Below are 12745 nucleotides of genomic sequence, written 5' to 3'. Positions count from 1 at the left end.
AAACACATGGTAATTTACAAAATCTGCTTGGGATCTTGTTTTTATCCCACCGTTGTACTTCTGTTCCAAATAGAGCTGGCATTAAACCAACCTATTTAAGCTCTCAGTATTATATGCATCATGAGTTCCAGACAGTTTCCTTAATAACATGCCCCTTATCAAACTTTGGCTTCTTAATACTTCCGACTTTGTAGTGAAAGTTAATTCAGCCTTTGTTTTACTTCTGCTCATTTTATTGATCTTTGAAGCCATTTAAAAGTGTATTTCTAATCAAAACTTTGAGAGTAAGAGTCTGAGAGTAACTATAAAGTGAATATAGCTGATTAACATTTAGAAGATGAGTTATCTACCAAGATTAGAGGCAAATGAGCACAGCCCCTTTTTCTGTATGCTGGCTGTCCATGAAGAGCCTTGCAGTGTCCTTCTACATGAAGAAAATCAGCCTCCCAGATACTTGCAATGACTATTTTTTTATAAGAACTTTTTGCTGTTCTTAGTTCATTCCACTCTAAGTCAAACCAAGGATTTGCACTAAACAGTTTCGGAGGAGATATGAAGAATTTTAATCCACTGTGTTGTGAAGTGCACCTAAAAATTAGCATAAACTAGTAAATCAACGCCTGATAGAGGCATTAAAGAAAGATTGGTGTTAAAACAGATTATTTACTTTTTTCTTCCTTTTTCTGCACACAGCCAAGGAGATAGCTAGCATGAAACTGGATACCACACCTTGCTAAACGTGCCTAGTATGGACCACAAAATAGTTACAATCATATTAAAACTTGAGGCTGCCAGTTGTTCAGAAATGGAATTGTTAGGAGCTTTTTAGTATGATAGACTGGCTCACTGGAAAAAGAGGAGAAAGTATTATGTGACGAAAATGCTTACATAAATGTGGGGTGTGTGAACATGGCACTGTCATAAAAGCAAACAGAGAGACTATCAAAGTGGTTGTGACTGTGGGTGGGATTTTCTTTGTTCTCCTGGAATGCTTGCTGAGTTTTCTTTCCCAGTATTCACCCTTATTGGGATAACAATGTTCAGTCTCCTGGTACTGACTCTAGTTTCAGTTCTACCAGGTCCCAAAACACTTAAGGTAGCAACTGGCAGAAACCAAAGGGTATGAAGGCCTCTGTGCAAATCTGTCTGAACTTGGGGCCAAGAGAGGGGTGGCCCTGGCTGTCTCTTCTTTCAGCATTTTTTAAAATGGTCTTTTGAAATATATGTTGTCCCTCGGTCCTGAATTACTTACTAGTTGTACTGTAGCCCATATAGCCATAGGAAATAGTATTCTTAACATACATACAGGGGCAGCAACGACTTGCAATGTCTTTTGAACATTTTAAAGCCTCTGAAGTTGTGATCAAAAACTGCTCCTGAGAGCCAAAAAGCTGTACTAGATTGCATTCACTTACATTTACGCAGTATGGATTTGAGGAATTGAGTTCAACAAGTTAAATGGCGTTTATATGAAGACAATAAACTTTCTTCCAGCATCATATTATGCTAAGAAAGAACATTTTTTTAAATCTTGCATGAAAAATGAACCTATGTCTTAGAATTTTTTTCTGGCTGTAGAAGTGCTGTTTGAGTGACTTGCCCTAGAATGAAGTTAAAATTTCTCATATCTATTTCTTTAAAGAAGAAAATACAATCTGATAATCTGTTTTCAGGCCTGTAAGTTTTGAACCTCTATGATACAGTTTTGGATCTGACAATAGCTTCAGAAAGCCAGTAAACTTCTCAGCTTTAGTGTGGTATTCAAGCAGTAAAAAGTGTTGCAAAGATTAATAACTAAATGAATAGAGAAGCTTATTCTTATTTATGCTGGTGCTAGAATTTAGAATTGGTGTTCTATGATAAACACACCAAGAAAAATGCAATTTGTTGGTGAGAGGATGTAGCATTCACTAACTGCTCAATAGCATGTGCAAAGGCTCATAATCAGAGACTGAAAGGAATACATTTCTTACCTTAAGAGTCAGGAGAAGAGTTCATAAAGGCAATACTTACCCCATTTGCAGTTCTGGCATCCATCTGCACAAGGTATACAATTTTCAGAGTCAGGGTCTTCCACTTCACCTGCATTTTGAAAAGTCCCAATTTTGGGTTAGTTCTAGATAAATGCATTTGAAAGCATTCCGTAAGAGGCCTGAAAATAATCTTTATTCATGTCAAAACAGAAGAAAGATTTGAAATAATTTCTTTTCTAGTTCATCCTTGTGAAAGTCTACTCAGCTTGAGGAAAATACTCTTATTTTATATTAACATAATATTAGAAGAGAATCGGAGTTAGACTTCAAGGATCGCAGCACCAGGTTGTGCGTTATGCATTCCAGAACAGGAGCCCAAACCTCTCAGCATATTCGCATAATAGAGTAGGAAAGAGTATTTATTAGTCCTGCCGACGGACAGTTACCTTCTCTACAGCTGCGCTTCTGACATACGTTTTCAGCTAGGTAGTATCCTCTGAAACACCGTTTGCAGTGGCTGGTGTCCAGGCACACTTCGCAGTGAACAGCACAGGGCATGCAGGCGTGCTCCGAGTGGTAGTGCCCTGGAGGGCAGCTCTCTCTGCACTCCCCACGGTAGAGGAAACGGTTCATCCCTCTCCTATCTGTAGGGCAAACAAATAAGGAAAAGAGGTCAGTGACAGATGACACCGAGGCAGAAAAAGCGGTGTTATTAAGCACCAGTCCTTTATCCTTTAGCTGAGGTAATTAATATTACCTACTAACTGCACCATTTATATAGTTCTACATCCAATGAACTAAAATGTGAAAACGTTTTGGAACTTCAAACCCTTCCACGTGGTTGGGAGATTTTCAGCATAAAAAATGTTATGCTAGTGAATAAGCACTATTTGTGTCCATTAATCTAATCAAACACCAATGAAGAGATTTCCATTACAAGGATCCCAATATTCCCTTGCCACAAACACAGAAATCTCCTCAACCAAAAAATATTTGTTTTGTAGATATAAAGTCACCATTATGAAAGCAAAACTACCTACTTCACCTTTGAGAAGATCAATCTGTTTCCATTGTGGATTAAACTGTAACCCTCCTCCTAATTGCTGCTAAACTCTGAAAGGTTTAGATTTGAATTTGAAGCAGAAATGTGACTCTGTTTTATATCAGAATAACAGCATTATCTAGTGGATGAGGTAACTGGAAGGTGCCCCACTTGAAAAGCTTTCCAAGGAAACTGGCTGATTCATCGGAGGACTGTGCTGCCATTCAGAGAGACCTGGACGGGCTGGAGAGTTGGGCGGAGAGGAACCTCCTGAGGTTCAACAAGGGCAAGTGCAGAGTCCTGCACCTAGGGAGGAATAACCCCAGGCACCAGTACAAGCTGGGGGCTGACCTTCTGGAGAGCAGCTCTGCAGAGAAGCACCTGGGAGTGCTGGTGGATGACAAGGCTGGGAGTGCTGGTGGATGACAAGTGACCATGAGCCAGCAATGTGCCCTTATGGCCAGGAGAGCCAATGGTCTCCTGGGGTGCCTTAGGAAGAGTGTTGCCAGTAGGTGGAGGGCGGTGATCCTGCCCCTCTACTCAGCCCTGGGGAGGCCTCAGCTCCAGTACTGTGTCCAGTTCTGGGTTCCCCAGGACAAGAGAGACATGGAGCTACTGGAGAGAGTCCAGCGTAGGGCTACAAAGGTGATCCAAGGGCTGGAGCATCTGCCCTATGAGGAACGGCTGTGAGAGCTGGGCCTCTTCAGCCTGGGGAAGAGAAGACTGAGGGGGGATCTGATCAATGTGTACGAGTACCGGAAGGGAGGGGACAGGGACAAACTCTTTTCAGTTGTCCAGTGTGACAGGACAAGAGGCAATGTGTAGAAATTGAAGCACTGGAAGTTCCACCTGAACGTGAGGGGGAATTTCTTCCCTGTGAGAGTGACGGAGCACTGGACCAGGTTGCCCAGAGTCGTTGTGGAGTCTCCTTCTCTGGAGATCTTCAAGGACCACCTGGATGCAACCCTGTCTACCATGCTGTAGGTGACCCTGCAGCAAAATGGACAAAATGATCTCCAGAGGTCCCTTCCAACCTTACCCATTCTATGATTCTGTGATTGTGTGACATCTACGGAAACACCTATAACTCAATGAGCTTAGTGATGCCATGTGGGGAGTTTTCTTACCAGCCACCCGATAGCATAAATTACATATGTTAAGGTGTTATTGCTTATGGTAGTATATTTCTGCAGCTTCAAAGAAGGCAGCTATATTAGTGAATAGCTACAGTTTAGACTTTGTTTCTTTTAGTTTTCATATATGAATGTTTAAGTGAACTCTTCCAGTCTCCTCAGGGTGTGACTCTTATTGGAATCTCCACTTCTGGGTAATTTATATTGCTATCTGCAGCAGTAGGGGGTACTTGAAGAAGTTATATGAACTCCCCACTCATGTCTCACCTGGAGTTTGAAGCCTTTGTCTTTTCATTTGCAGAGTCTGAAATCAGAACTGCAGTTTCATCATCAGTTCAAGTAATTAATGTCAATTGTACTAGTGTTTTCTTGTAAGTTAGACACTTATTGCTAAGCAAAGCCACAGTCACTTCTCAGGAGGACTGAATTTGAAGTAACTCCTGAGAGGAAAAAGGCCGTGAACGTACTGCTGGTCCTCAGAACAAGCTCATCAAAATTTCTTTTATGAAAAGAAATTAAGTTAAATCCTAAATACTCTTCATTTCCAGGGGTGTTTTAGGCAATCCACAAATACTTGCATGTAATAACCTTCAAGTTCTTTATCCACCAGGCATTGGAGAGGTGACAGGGAGTAATTTTCATAATGTATACAATACTGGTGCTTCAAAAAGAGAAGAATTGCTTTTCTGGGGCAACCACAGAGCTAATAATATTACCCTCTGTCTCAACTTAATCTGTATAAAAATGTAGTGAAAGACATATTTAGATGTCTTTGATTTAGATGTCTTTTAGATGTTAGTGGTGGGCCCCATCTACCCAGTCACAGGGATATGGCAGTTTGTGGTGGACCCTGCAGTTGCCCTAGGCAGATGTTTTGGAAAGCATCCTAGCTCCATGCCTACTCTGTGCATGCCGTTTTTCTCTGTTTTGGTGCAATATATCCTGTGCAGAGATTGGAGGAGGTGGGCATTGTGCTTTATTTTCCAGAAGGTTGTGCACGTTTTGTGTCTTTTTTGTCTTATTATTGTTCCTATTAAGACACGTCCTACCCAAAATATACCCAGCACAATGCATAAAGATGCAAGGACACCATAGAGCTGTGTTTTCTAATACTTTCAAAAAGAAATTGTATTCTAAGATCCCTTCAGTTTTAAAAACAAGATTGTGATTCGGATCAGTAGCAAAAGCATTTTATACCGGCTCTAAGAACTGGCCCTGGGAGCAAAGGGAAAAGAAAACTAAGAGGCCCAACAAGGGCAGAAGCTGTGAGAGGAAATCTTTCTTACCTGTTCCACAAACAGTGCATTTGTTAGGTTCACTTCCATTGCAATCCAGACAGGTGTGATGGCACAAGTGGCACTGTCCTTTAAATTCAAACTTTCCTCTGGGACATTGCATAACACAGCGACCATCGTCGAAGGCTCTTTTGGGGCAGAGAGAGGCAGAATTACATATTCAGCAACATCTTGTTCTTTAAATTTAAAGCAAACCAGCAGGGAAAATAAGGTATTATTCCTTTGTTCTATACGCTAGAGTCTTTGCACTTTCCCCTTCATTTCCCTGATCTTACAGAATTTACTCAGATAAAGTGAAAGTTCACATATGTTTTGAACTCAAATCTTAGATTTCAGAGATGAGTTGGATTAGTTTGCCAGAATAATCACGTTTTGGTCCTGTACCTAGATGTCCTTATACAACAACCTCTGGAGAGTTCCCTTATGTCTGTTAAAAAGAAAGCAAGAACGGGTCTTCCTCTGTGAAAGAACTAACCATCTGTTGAAGTTTTCTATTAGGTTTACTATAAAGACTTGCTTTGAGCTGTGCAATGACTTCAGTGAAATGACTTTGTACTTAACATCAAACATCCGTCTGAATCTTGGCAGGATTGAAGCCTTTAGGAGCTGTGTTTTCAGACTTGCATCTCTGCAAACACTGCTGTTTTTCTGCTAAATGTTTTCTTTTTTTTGCTGGATAATGAAATATGTTCTACAGAATCTTTTTATGTGTTGAAAATTTTAATCTGTTTGGGAAAATAAATATATCAATAACAATATGACAATTAAAAGAGTATAAAACAGGTTGGCTAGAATTTGAAAATGTTTTGAATATTTGGCAAGTAAAAAAGATAATAAGAGGTGAGAGACTGTTATTTCCCACTCAACTTCTTTTGTCCTTCACCAGTTTAGTATCTTAAGACTTGGGACTTGATTTTCCCTGTCAGGATTGTGGTACAGATTTCAAGACTATGTGTTTAAGGTGCAATAGGCTTTCCATAATATTAAAATAGTGCATGATTCCTTAGAGCCACTCAGTATCATTGAAGAATGCCTACAGTATCATAAATTTGGGTTGCTATAGTCATTGAAAAATTTATTCTGAAAGAATAAGAGGAAAAATATCTGCAAAGTTTAAAAGTAATTTCATCACATAGTCTTTGAAACCATCTAAAATTTAACATTATGGGAAATGATGAGGTGTGAAGATGGAAGAATATGCTATCATGCAAACAGCCTGATAGGAGGCTGTTATCAGGCACCATAACAAATTAGTGTCTAAGACAACTTAGAAATTGATGAAAAGGCTTGTGAGGCTGAACATAGGTTGCCAGAGAGAAGCAGAGAGAGATTTTGGATGTGTGAGGTGTTCAGCAAATATACAGCTCAGGAGCCTGTGAGATGTAGGCTGCAGCTCGTATAAAGATTTCTGCATTAAGTTTAAGATATTTATTCAGCTCTTTATTGGGTTTGCAGCTCACGCTGGATGGTTTCGGTGCAAATGGGAGAACACGACAAAAATCCTGGGGGGAGCTGGGCTGTGCTTATATGACCTGCAAAAATGACTGTATTTCATCACATATACTTGCTGAAATGGTAGCCCTTCTTACAAACAGTTGGCGTAGTGGTAAAGTACATTCTTCTTGCTTTTCATTATTTTGCCCCTAATAATAGACACCAGCAGGTCAGATCTTATAGCTAACCTCTGTAGTTAAAACAATGAACAGAAGGAGAGGGATTTTATGAAAAACACTGTTTAGCTGGACAAAAATCTACAGTTCCCTTCTGTTTTGAAAACAGGTAATAGCATTTTGGATTTTCAAACAAGAAAATGATCTGACAGTGAGTTTATTGTGAAATGAGCTAATGCCTAATGCTGAATTCTTGCCAAGAACAGACATTGTTCATAGTTTTCATTTTCATGGGATTTTCAGTAACCTCTTTCTCCCCATACCCCCCAAATCTTTTCATCCTTCACAAAGAGGAAAGCTGTTGCCCAGTAGGAAAGCTTCACTGCTGAATTTTGGTCCGTGTTATCTAACAGCCACTCATTACTGTCTTCAACAGACACTATTAAAAGCTCTGAAGAGCTATAGGATTTAGGAGAATCTGTCATTTGGACAGGTCTGTTTCCAGTACATAAAAAGTAATGTCCATTGGAAGGACATTATTCTTTTGCTTCTGGTTGAGATTTCTCTTTATGAATATTTCTTTTAATAATGACTGTCCTAATATGACTTTTCCTAATAGCTTTCCACAATGTGCAGAGAGAGCAGAAAAAGTCTGTGGATACCTTCCACGTAAAAACCGAAAATTACTAAGTGATTTGTTACAGGGGAGAAAGCACACTTCCATAAAGTCACAGAGACTCAAGACAGCTTCATCACTGCAAACATGTATGTGGTTTTGCCTAATAGCGTTATAACTTCGTTGCCATGTACTTCCTTAATTTTGCAGATATCTCTGGGTAAAACTCACAAAATAGGAAACACAGAGAGCCTAATTTCATTCAATTCTGAATCAGGGCAATTCAGTTCTTAGTCCAAAATTCTGCCCAGACTACCTTTGCTAATGCTATTTCTGATGTAACACAGCTTAAATTAGTACTGTTTCCTCAGTTATGAATTTGTTTGGACTCCATTGGGTTAGGTCTTTTATGGTAAGGTCTTATCATAGACATTTGCATTGTAAATTTAGGGATTACTCGTAGATTTTTTTTTATATATATAGGAAAATGTTATACAAGACCTGATTCCAATTTTATATCAGTGTAAATGTCCACTAGCTACAATAAATCCAGAGCAACAGAACAAGAATAATTGATATGAGACTAAAGCTAAATAAATAAACAGGATAAAGAAAGCTAAATAAATATATAGGACATGAACCTAAATGCAATTGACTCCTGCATCAAGTGCTAGCTCACCTAGAGGTAAGCCTGATCTGCAGAGGAGTCTCTTTCTTGTTCCATTGACTTCTTGTGGGAAGCTAGAAAAAATAGCATTATAGTTAATAGGTAGGAGTCTATGATTAGATACTAGTTTTTGCTATGAAAATCTCCCAAATTACTTAATTGCCTTAGTGTTATTATTCATTTGCTCTGGCAAATTCCATCACCGTGCAAAACTGTAGATATCCTGGACTCTTGTCATTTGAATTCATGTATTTTGACTTTGGGAACCATGATTTTGAATGGATGATAATGAAGGAAAGACTATTTCACTTACGTAAAGAAAATTTTCTGTATCTGTGGGAACCATCTGTGTAAATACTGGCTGTCTGTAAAACTGACTGGTTGTGTTCACATAACCCTTGTTTTCTCACTTCCTTGCCATGATATTTTTGCCATATTCATTGATTGCCTGACTCATCTGAGTCTGCAAGTTACTGCTAAAGATTGCGCAGCCATTTCTGCAGATTCTGATATAAGACCTTCATGCTAGGAGACACGTACCTTGTGCTTGGACAGCTGATGCAGTTGTCCTGCTCAGGTCCAATGCATTTCTGACAGGATACTTCACACAACTGACATTTCTGGGAATCATCAAGATATTCCCCTGGTAGAAAAGAATTCAAGTGTTTATTTCAGATCAACATCTCACATTAAAAAAAAAAAAAAAAAAAAAAAAGGCGCTAAAGCATGTTAGTAAATTCAATAAGCAAACAGAATTAGATCTGTTTTGAATTCCTGAAACAAACATGTTTCATTGGGGCATGAAGAAAACAAGTGTTTGTTCCCTTGGGATATTCAGAATTAGAAGTTCATAGACCTTTTAATTTTTATTTTTTCTATACAAGTCTGATGGAAAGTGACTGTTATTGTAGGAGCTGATGCTATTTCTCTTGCATCAGTAGGAGATAGTAATGCAACTTTGTTAATATTCACCATGGAGAGTTACACCAACAACAGTGCTATCCGTGAGCCATTCATTATGTAGATTTCTCCAGTGCAGAGGTAGCATCCCCATAATTACAAGCTCCAGTATAAAGAGTATGCTGGTCTTCAGTGTGGTGTGCAGAAGGACATGAGCAAGCTTCCATGAGTCAGAGATGTGGTGCTCTCAAAACCTCTAGGTATAGCATTTTTGTCCCTCACTGAACACCTTCCAGGAGTCCTTCCGCTCCTGAAAGACCTGCAGTTACTTCAGAGATTTACACGCACAGATCTCACTTAGACTGAATGAAATTTTGCTGCTGAAGAGCCAATCTGGACTTGAAAAGATCTTGTATTTTATAAGTGATTATCTGAAACCTGAAGCTAAGGATGTAAACACTCACAGATCATGAATGCAGTAACTCTATTACAGTGCTGAAGTGTACAATCCACTCTTTATTCCTCAAATCATTAAAAAATGTTTGCATATCTACATAGCTGTGCTCTTCATCTGAGTGGAGACAGTCATTTGGTAAGTGGCATGAGCACTATATCTGTGAAAGGCATTGCACAGGGATAAAAAAATCAATTTATCAAACAGATTTATAAAACCCAAGATTGAGCATATTGTACGTTAGTGGGAAAAAATTTTCTAATCAAGCCTAGATATTTGAGATAATTGGCTGCTCCTTCATCCATAAGTAACTGAAGGGAGTGGACAGAGAGCTACCTGTACTGCTGCTACAAAATCCATGATTTGTCACACACACTGTGTCAAAACCTGATTGGGGAATTACTTGGTTTTGGATCTCAGTTGCAATGAGTTTCTTGTACTGAAAAGGAAGGAGATCATATGAACAAGTAGATAAATAGATGTAGGAAAGCAGTATTTTCTAAAATCCTGTTATTTGGGCTCTCTGTTTCTTGTCTTTTCTACTTCATACAAATCTATGCTAACAAATTTCGTAACAGTTGAAATTCCTGGTATGATGTAAAAGCTAGGATAGCTTTTAAAAGCATAGCAACTGACCTTCTAGCCAACCACGGGCTAAGGCTGAAGTACCCAAAACATGGATATACATGTAGATTTTCAGTTGGTGAAGGTCTGTATCTTTCCTATTTTTCCTAGCAAAAAGGTCAAAGACAAGCCCTGTGCCCCACAGTGACACAGCCATACAAAACGCAGAGAGTATCCTCCTCAGAAGCTGCGCTGGGATCAGTGCTAACTGGGAAGAAGCTCAGAACTGGGAGCAAATAGTCTCTTGCTGAACTCAGAGAAACAGAAATCTGCATATTTTGTGCAAGCAAAGGTGTGCTTCGAAGAAACATAACACTACTATTTTCTTCTGCTGCAAATAGCAGCTGCCCACAACACCCCAAATTTGGTTAACCATTCCAGTGAAAAGTGTAACGATGTAACACATCAGAGAAAGAGATGGGGCTGTCTTGGTTGATGAGGAATTTTGCAAGGTAGGATTTACACACACTGGAATTCTTTAGAATTGTCTATAATAGACTGTTCTGTCCTCTGGGATTCACAGGCAGTGTTAGCCTGCTTCTTGGCTCTTGCATTCTTCAATAATGACTTTCCATGTTTTGTAAAATACCTTTTGTTTGCATGCAGAGGAGGTGGCTGTGTGCAAGAGTATACACACATTTTTCTAGTGCTTATTACCACAAGACCTCAAAAACATTTGGATTAACTGTATCTCCATACAGCTCATGTGTCTGATCCATGCCCATATAGCCAAACCTTGAATCATGTAAATGGATATAGCTCCACTGAATTATTGCAGCTCTTCCAAGTCACAATATTATATACTGTGTGATAGGTTACATTATAAATCACTAATGACAAAAACAGCATAAATTGTACAACTTTTTGATGCAGAACACTGCCTGCCTTTATCCTCAAGTTACCAAGACCAAATTTGTCCTGATCAGTAAATATCACAATATTGAGTATTTATAATCCTCACATTCTAGGAAAAAAAGATTAGTCTGCTGTTCAGAAGATCTTTGGGGTAATAATTTCTGCTAGGTAGAAACTCAGTAGGTCTCTTTGACACTTCTCAACATGTATTCAGGTTGTATAACATGGAATTTCATGATCTTAAATGACTTTGTAAGATTTTAATATATCATACATATTCCAGTAGAAAATAATCAAGTTTCTCTGAGGCTCAATTTCTTTCTTCTATGCATTTTGTTGGATAATACACAACCATGAAAAAATACAGTATTGGGAAATGCTTCCTTTTGCAGGTTCTGGTGGCTCAGTGCTTTTTACTTATGCCTTTAAATGCCTCAGAAATCTCTCAGTGCAGTGTTATTAAATAATTACTTCTCTGATGTTGTTTTGTGATGTGTGTTCGGAAACCTTGTTGTTTCTCCAGTCCCTACTGCCTTCTTTTTGTTTGCCCCTGCTGTCTGTATGCTTATTCCTATGACTCGAGCTACTCATTCATATACCTTGGTTATGCCCACTTAAGTCCTTCCTACTTCTTCTCTTAGGAGTGCTGATTTTTCAAAGGCTTTTGTTCTTTCTTTGTTATTTCTTTCATTGGAAATACTGTAACTCATTTCAGCTGCCCTGGAATAGGGCCAGAAAGGCCACTTCTCTGCTGACTTTATTTTCTGAGTTGGAGCATTTTAAAGCATACTATTACAAAAGTGTCCATCACAAATTACTTATATGGTAGGCCTTCTGAATTACAAGTCACATCTACAGCTGTAGATCTGTCACTGAATGTTATTAGGACAGTTTAATTTGTAGATATTCAAAGAGTTAACATTGAGGTGCAGCTTTGAAGAAGATTTTTAAACTACTCTGCAGACTAGTTTAACTGTTTGCCAGAATTCCATGTGGGCTATAAATTTCTTCAAAAATCTTGCTAGATAAGTGCCATTTAACAAAACCCCCACTCTTTGATTTTTATTTACTCAATATTAAATTTATCTGTCTAATGGACATAACTAGGCATATAGAACCAGTAATGCACTTCATCTGTGCCTTAGCCTAAACAGCACCAATTAGTCACAGAATCACAGAAGGGTTGAGGTTGGAAGGGACCTCTGGAGATCATTTTGTCCAACCCCCCTGCTCAAGCAGGGTCACCTACAGCATGGTAGACAGGGTTGCATCCAGGTGGGCTTTGAACACCTCCAGAGAAGTAGACTCCACAACATCTCTGGGCAACCTGTGCCAGTGCTCCGTCACTCTCACAGGGAAGAAATTCCCCCTCACGGTCAGGGGGAACTGCCTGTGCTTCAATTTCTGCCCATTGCCTCTTGTCCTGTCACACGGGGCAACTGAAAAGAGTTTGTCCCCGTCCCCTTGACACCCTCCCTTCAGGTACTTGTACACATTGGTAAGATCCCCTCTCAGTCTTCTCTTCTCCATGCTAAACAGACCCAGTTCTCACAGCTGTTTCTCATAGGGCAGTCAC

The 12745-nt window shown here is 39.2% G+C and overlaps 1 protein-coding gene across 2 annotated transcripts in view; it reads right to left on the bottom strand.

Moving 5' to 3' along the window:
* PCSK5 (proprotein convertase subtilisin/kexin type 5) overlaps positions 1-12745 on the bottom strand; it is a 248593-nt gene that overhangs the window by 36196 nt on the left and 199652 nt on the right. For both annotated transcript variants that reach the window (XM_062599429.1, XM_062599430.1), the window contains exons 21-24: positions 8877-8979; positions 5435-5571; positions 2420-2617; positions 2014-2082 (exon numbers count right to left, since the gene is read on the bottom strand). In XM_062599429.1, coding sequence (XP_062455413.1) covers positions 2014-2082; positions 2420-2617; positions 5435-5571; positions 8877-8979 — 507 coding nt within the window. The remainder of the gene's footprint in view (positions 1-2013; positions 2083-2419; positions 2618-5434; positions 5572-8876; positions 8980-12745) is intronic.

This window comes from Rhea pennata, chromosome Z (genome assembly GCF_028389875.1).
Source record: "Rhea pennata isolate bPtePen1 chromosome Z, bPtePen1.pri, whole genome shotgun sequence".
NCBI lineage: Eukaryota > Metazoa > Chordata > Aves > Rheiformes > Rheidae > Rhea > Rhea pennata.
This window is presented reverse-complemented; position numbering and strand designations above follow the sequence as displayed.